This window comes from Sitophilus oryzae, unplaced genomic scaffold, assembly GCF_002938485.1.
Source record: "Sitophilus oryzae breed Bouriz unplaced genomic scaffold, Soryzae_2.0 scaffold_111_pilon_pilon, whole genome shotgun sequence".
NCBI lineage: Eukaryota > Metazoa > Arthropoda > Insecta > Coleoptera > Curculionidae > Sitophilus > Sitophilus oryzae.
In genome coordinates this window covers 8594236-8601857 of record NW_022145749.1, presented here as the reverse complement: position 1 = coordinate 8601857, position 7622 = coordinate 8594236, and the positions used below count along the sequence as shown (strand labels likewise).

At 33.5% G+C, this 7622-nt stretch overlaps 1 protein-coding gene across 1 annotated transcript; it reads right to left on the bottom strand.

Moving 5' to 3' along the window:
* Window positions 1-1113: 1113 nt before the first annotated feature.
* On the bottom strand, window positions 1114-7340 carry LOC115885368. Its single transcript, XM_030904267.1, has 3 exons — window positions 7177-7340; window positions 6998-7121; window positions 1114-1605 (listed from the first exon to the last, which is right to left on the bottom strand). Exons 1-3 carry the CDS (start codon window positions 7285-7287, stop codon window positions 1331-1333), a joined length of 510 nt encoding a protein of 169 aa, XP_030760127.1. The 5' UTR covers window positions 7288-7340; the 3' UTR covers window positions 1114-1330.
* Window positions 7341-7622: the final 282 nt, after the last annotated feature.

The following is a 7622-nucleotide window of genomic DNA, read 5'->3' as shown; positions in this document are numbered from 1 at the left end:
TAATGAGCTTGTTAAGCCTTTTTCAAGAGTTTCTAAAAACTAATCATCGTTTAACTCCCGTGTAATGAAAGTTATTTGCTATGGGAGTGGGTTTAAGGAGTTTACAACAGGGGCAATAAAAAGTATGGAAAGGTGTAGTCTTCAAATGATGCTGTTTTGGAATTTATGAATTTATACGAAAATGAGCCCTTCATATGGATGGCCAAACATAGGGAACATAAAAATCATATTGCAGTGTACAGTAAAATAACTTAAAAAGATAAGAGAATCACTAGCAACGACAATTTCGGGACGACCGATATTCATCTATGCGACTATACTGTTTACTTGCCAAGAATTTAAACAATGTTTGTGCTGGCGTCTAGTTGAAATGAACACGTCGTGTGAGCCATCAGTAATGGCGTACTTGCCGAGTAGACGAGTCGTGAGAGTGCGCCTTTACTTTAGTAGTATTCCGTAGTTTTTTTTTTGTATTGAGTCTAAAATTGGGGGAAGTGAAATATCGGTGTCAAAATTAAGAATTTTATGTGACACTTCAAAAGTCGAAGTAAAAAAAGTAGCCGTGGTATTATTGCGACGTGTAGTGATGAACAAATGCAAAACCAAATCCAAAAGACTCTTTTGGTTTTGGTCTTGCGCAAGACTCTTACAAGATTTGCATTTTTTAATAGATTTTTACTAGATGCACTTCTACATAGAATATTTAAATAAATAGTATTTTTTGTAATTTAATAAAATTTTAAAGAAAGAAATTACTGCAATATTTGTCTGATGAAAATTTATATTTTTCAATATATTTATTCAATCAGCATTTTTTTCTTTAGAATTTTATGCAATAATCTGGAATGCCCTATTTGTATTAAATTAAAACAATAATTTTGAACAAAGAAGTAATTTTTACATCATATAAAAAAATGCAAGACCGCAATAGTCTTGCATGCTTGGTCTTGCGAAAATCTTGCACTAGTCTGTCTTGGACATTCTGTGCAAGACGAAGACCAGTTTTGCCCATCTCTAGTGATGTGCATTTGTCAAATATTTAGATGATGTGCACACCAACTATTATTGATTTTCTTATACGTAATATGTTTTAAAGATGGAAAAAACAAAAGACTCGTTTTGTTAGCTTTTATTCATATCATCACGTATCTGCAGACAGGGGCGATACAAGAATATATTTTAAGGTGGGTATATAATATGCTTTTTAGGGCGCCATTTTTAACCCAAAAGAATAATATTTAACTTATAGATCTTAGAGGAGGCTGGTCTCCATGGCACCCCCTCTATATCCGCAACTGTCCGCAGATGTATTGATTTATAAACGTCTATCTCAGGATATTTGACAGATGAAATAAAGTTCCTTTTCGCAATTCGTGGCAACCCATTGTCCATCGTGAACCTTGAAACCGTATTTTTCCAGACATAAATTGGAACTTGCGGTAGCTTTACCAGGGTGTGTTGACATGGCCTTATAGCCCGGCGATGATGTGGTAGTCTGAGATTCTCCGTACCAGTGAGTGTAGTTAAAGGATTCACCTGTTTCTAGCCACATCCAGCGTGGTATGAATTCTTTGTCGATTTGGTAAAAACCACCTAGCCAATGAACTGAAAGAAAAAATTGACCTCTATGTATAAGATTTACCAAAAAAAAATGTTTTAGCAAAACAAAAAAATATATATTACAGTATTTTTATGTTACAGTAAAAGTCGAAAATTAGTGAAGATTAATAATTACTAGTAAACGCCCACATTCATGATTTGCTACATACACTACGGCAGTAAAAGTTCAATAACTAATTTTGAAACAAGAGATATTCAATTTTAAAATCAAAACAAGGCAATCAAAATTTATTTGTTCAACTTCGTGTCGATTAACAGTCAGTTACTAGATATAGCAGCAAAACGCTTTATGCTTTTTGAGGTTAAAGTATAAAGGCAAATATTTTGACTTTGGTGCTTCTGTTTTGTTATCGTTTTCTTGTAATCTTAAGATGATTCAATGTTGACAAATTTCTTTAGAATATGACATACACTGGTCCAGTGCGTAATTCTTAGCATTTATTGAATTTCCGGCCTTCACTGTAACATATACACGATGTTTCATATAAGAAAAGGTATCACAGTAAAAAATATTTATATAAAATTATCATAAATATCATTTGTAATATATTGACTTGTATATCAACGTAACAATTATTAGAAAGAATAGCGTCCGTGAAATGTGTTAACTGCTAACTCCATTATTAGATTTTAGAGGAGATAAACGAAACGGCACAAAAAATATGTACACATGTAGCAAGTATGTTCATGTTAAAGAGATAACAATAATATTTGTTGGAAAACAATAAAACTCAATATTTCGTTAAAAATTTACTTATTAAACGTATTATTTAATTAAAATCAAAAATGGAATTAGCAGGTTAAGGCGCGATTCTCATTATAACGTCCCGCCACTGTCACGTCGAGACACAAGCGCGGCGCCGGCGCCGCCGCCTCACGGTGGGGTATTAGCATGAAAAAGGTGATCGAAATTCGAAAAAGCAAATGTGTTTAAGATTTCCCAAAAAAAGATAAATGATAAGTTAAATCATCTCTGCCATGAATGGCGTTGCTATGGCTGTGTTTAGTTGCATTCATTTGTTTCAACGAAACGTCAAAGTTGTTACTTCTCACAGATAAGAGGTAAATGGCTAAATTTTATGTTTAAAATTATAAATTGTTGTTGTTCTTGTGCTCTTTCTCTATTTATATTATCGTTTTGATTGAAAATGGCTCAGCAAGCTGCAGGTATGTATTCTGCAAAAACGTATTATTTATTTTGATATTCTCTATGCTAACGATTTTTTTTGCAACTAAAAGTTAGGCGTTCAGAAAATTTGATTAAATTTGTGACATTTTTATTATACTTAGAGATTTAGTTACGCATTTCGAAGAATTCAGCATATTGTCTATATACGTTTTACTTAGTAAACATTGGGCTTTCACACAGTAAAATAAAATACTGCGACTTTTTGCGATTTTGCTGATAAAATGAGAAAAACATTCTTGGTTTCCTCTAATTTGCCAATCAGTGATATACTAATGCGAGGTGTAAACCGCGATGGCATTGTTGTGTACAAAGCGATCGCATTAGTGCCATTAGCAGTATAGCACAATTTGGCATTAGTAGCGACTTTAGTGCTATGGGCATTGCTCGCGGATCAGTCGTAGCATTAGTAGTAGTAGTTGCGATATTACTACTGGCACTGACTGCTACTAGGCTGATTACTACTGGAAACACTGGAATAGTGATTTTTCTTTCTTTTTTTAGAATCGACGAATTATCCTTTATTTTGTTCATAGTATTTCCTCTTTAATTGAAAATAGCAATAATTTATATAAGGTCTACATAAAAAAATTTCGATCAACTATCAGTGTCAAATACCCCACTGTGCGCCGGCTAGCTACCGGCCACCACGGGAAATATTCTTTAAACTCTCTATTCTATTCCTATTATTACTATTCTATTCCTACCTATTCTCGTCAACTACCGAGCGCTCGTCATCAGACTTCGCCTTTCCGTCCAACATGCGGGCATCGTCGAGCTTTCATAGAAAGTGTCCATCAACAACATACTAGGGTCGGCATTTCTGGTCTTGGGTGCCGATTTTCGTGTGCACGAAGAGTACGGTAAACACGCTTAGTAAAATAAGATGTACTGAATAAAGACAGAAGACAAGTATTTTCCCAAGCGCATGGAATCTGGCGTCAGATCAAGTGATTATGTAATAAATACTTCGTATTTTTGCTCTCTCCGACTTACTAGATTGCCATAACGATTCACACCTCTACATGTAAACGCCGACCCAAAGTTTTGCTTGCCAGCATAGTATAGACGAGCGCTCATTCTCGTCGCCGAATTCCAACTTTCCCGTCTACACTGGGCCCGAATTTTGTAACTTGGAAAACGCTAAGCTCGTTTAGACGCTCAGCATATATGACGTTAATTTTCGCTTAGCGTGCACTTAACTACCAATTTCGGTAATCTCATCTGACGCGCTTAGCGTATTTACCCATTGCGCTAAGTAATTTGAAAACGGCTACCTTAAAGGATAGTTTTGCTTGTCAAACTGTCAGTATACTTAGAAAAATCACAACGTTTTTGTGCATTCTCTTGCTCTTTAGTGAAAACTACTTCTTCTATAAATATTGCCAATAATAATATAATATTTATATTATATTATTATAATAACAATATAATCCAAATATATATTTATAGTTTTATTATAGGTAACAATATAATCCAAAACATCGAAAAAGCGTTTTCTACATTTTCCTCGTATAATAAGAATAATGACGTATCCATAAAAAATTAGGTTGACATAATTCAACAATAGGTTATGAAATTCACGTAACATTGACATTTTTCATTGTTACATCCATCAGTTATCAACTTTTGACTATTGGCTACATTAGAAATTGTGATGATACCAATATGTGCTCAACGCGTATCAAGAAAACGATTCGAACGGCCACGAGAATACCAAAATCGACTGCTCGGCGTCCCGCTAAACGTTACGTATAGTATATTTATATTAGACCTAAAATAGCCCAATAGAAGAAAACATTTATAAACTTTTGATAGGTTGAGATTAGACGCACCAAAAGGAGACTTTTCAAAATCAAAATAGTTCTTAACTTTAAAGTGTGAGCTTCACCCCTAAAAACCACCCCCTAATACGCCCTTCGATGGTTTTTCGCTTTTTTCTCAGAACGCGTTGGTCCCACAAAAAAAATTATACTATTAATATTCCTTATAAAATTTGCTACAAAAAGGTTCTATTCATTATTTATATTTATCCAATGCATTTCGAGCAATAACCGTTTGAAAAATGGAGTACAAAAAAAATACAGGTCGCCTTTCAAATTATAATAATAATAATAATAATATGTCTTTTTTTTAATAATCCTCGGCGAAGTTCAGTAAATAACTGCTTAGTTAACCGAGTACCATTACAGTGTAACCTAACAAATAATATCAATATCTACTATCTTATCTTAAATTAATATATCAAATGTATAAATATAATAGCAAAAAAAAAACAATGAAAAATACAAAAAAATATAAGAAATATAAAGTATTAACGAAACTATTAGTGTAACACATAGAGCACACATAGAGAACAATTAATACTTATAAGTACATTATGCAATAACATAAGGCAACAGGCATGTATTGGTGTTGATGAGTGCCAAGGAGAGGCATAGTTGGTCTCCCAAGGTATTTAACGTGCTAAATATACACGCAACAGATATAATACTGTATAATATAAACAAAAACATTGCCTATTCCACTAAACTAACATTCATACTTTCATCTACATATTGTCATCGTCTATAGTTTCTAGAATGTGTTCAGTATTCGAACAACTTTGCCCACGACAGGTTCCGCACATAGTTGTACATTTCATGCCGGCTTTAATGCAACTGCATTTTTTTACACAATCTTGTTTGCAGTTGCACGTTATTAATGACATAATTGAAGCAGGGGCGGGCGATTCTGTTGTACATAAAGGTGATAGGGTGTTGTTGATTTTCTTCCAGCCCCACTGGTCGGGTTTTATAGGTTGTTCTTGCCATATTTGTACTTGAATATATGTTCTCCGGGAATGTTGCCTAGCAGCAGCAGATGTGGAAGGCAATTTTGATAAAAGTGCCGTGCTGTTTGCTTGACCAACTAACTTATTGAAACAAGCGTATATTTGCTCACTAAGGCTCCCTTCAGATGATTGAAGTTTGTATAGTTTCAGTATAAACCAGCTTTTTCAATTTCTTCAGGTGTTGACTTTGCGTTGTTAAAAATATCGACGATACTATCAAGGTCTTTTTGTGTTGTTTTCGTTCTCCAAAAAATCCTGATGTTGTGTCACACCCGCTAATAGCGTGAATAAATAAAATTGATTTTTTTAGATTACGTTTAATACTGGATGATTGCAAGTCTCTCAAACTATACATTCGTTGTTTCACATTACCTATGGCTTCTTTCAGAAAAAGAATGTCTTTTTCATCGGGGGAAAGTGCTGCTAATAAAACAAAAAGATCGACATCTTGTCCAACGACTAAAACTTGTTCATTTTTCTTAGATATTTTGATGGCAGTGTACGAATAATTTGAACATCAGCATCATCTATTGCAAATGATGTGCTAATATTCTCTGTTTAGGTGTATTGCAAGCTGCGAAATTAGTCGTTCTTTATTTTTAATATTGCCTAGGAATTTGCCTTTCTGTTCGACCAATAAGGGAATTGCTATCAAAAACAATGTCACGACTCGAATGCTTCAGCAATGGCAAATAAATTTTTATATCTATTGAAAATTAAAGATAGCAAATTTTACAATAATATATCACTTAAATTACTCAAAAAAATATACCAATTTTGTTACCATTGGACTAATGGTTTTCGAGAAAAACGAGAAAAACCACCGCAGTGCGTATTGGGGGGTCGTTTTTGGGGGTGAAGCTCACACTTTACAGTTAGGAACTCTTTTGATTTTAAAAAGTCTCCTTTTAGTACTTATAACCTCAACATATCAAAACTTTATAATTTTTTTTTCTAAATATACTAATATCAACGTACTAGTAACGTTTTTATGTCGAAGTTCCAGAATTCGTGTCCTAATCAGATATCGGCGACGAGTGCTCAGAAATCGCCAAATGCCGCATGTGCGGTCGCGGCATAGTCCACATCTTAATTATATTTTTTCACAACAGTATACGTAAAAAAATATTGCATATCTTAAGTTGTTAATATTAAATATCACGATTAGTATTAAGATGTGATATTATTACATACGTGTTTTACAGTGTACCACAGGGCTTCAATAAACAAGAGGAGATGATTATATTAAACAAAAGTTGCGCCTTGCTTAACCCTGTTGGGGCTACTTTAAATTATGTAATTTTAGCAAAAATATAAAAATGCAATTTTTCAATTTTTTGTCGATAAAGATAACCTACCGGTGTCCTCAAGTCCATTAGCTTTTATTTCTTGAGCAAGAATGGTTGTTTCGCGTTCATTTTTCTCAGTTGCCAATGTCCAACCGAATCTTTTACAAGCCGCATAGGATTGAAAAAAATCAAGCTAAAATTATAAGAAAATATGTATAATTTACACTATAACCCATACCTATCTTTACCAGTGCCACTGAATATACGTAATTTTCACCCAAAGCTAGAAAGTTTTCGGGCAATTTTGAAGATAAAACTGTAGTTAAAGTAATAACAAAAATGAAGGATATTTGGAACATTCTGATTCGATTTCATAAACTGTTTAATAAGAAAAGTGTATAAGGTACTCGATTAAAAAAGCAACATATTTGTACCCGTGAGTATCTAATCACTTAAAGATAAGTGTTAAAAACTATAAATAAAATAAATAAATTGTTGCACAGCCCATCATTTGATTGCTTTTTATCTAATAAATTTGAAACTCAAAATATAATTCATAAGAAAAGTACCACTAGGCATTTTAAGGTGTGAATTTCTGCCCTATACCGGGTGCGTCTCAAAAGTGGCTCCCCTCTATAACTTTTTTATTTTTTCAAATAAAGAAACGAGATTTGGTATGTTAGTATATGACATA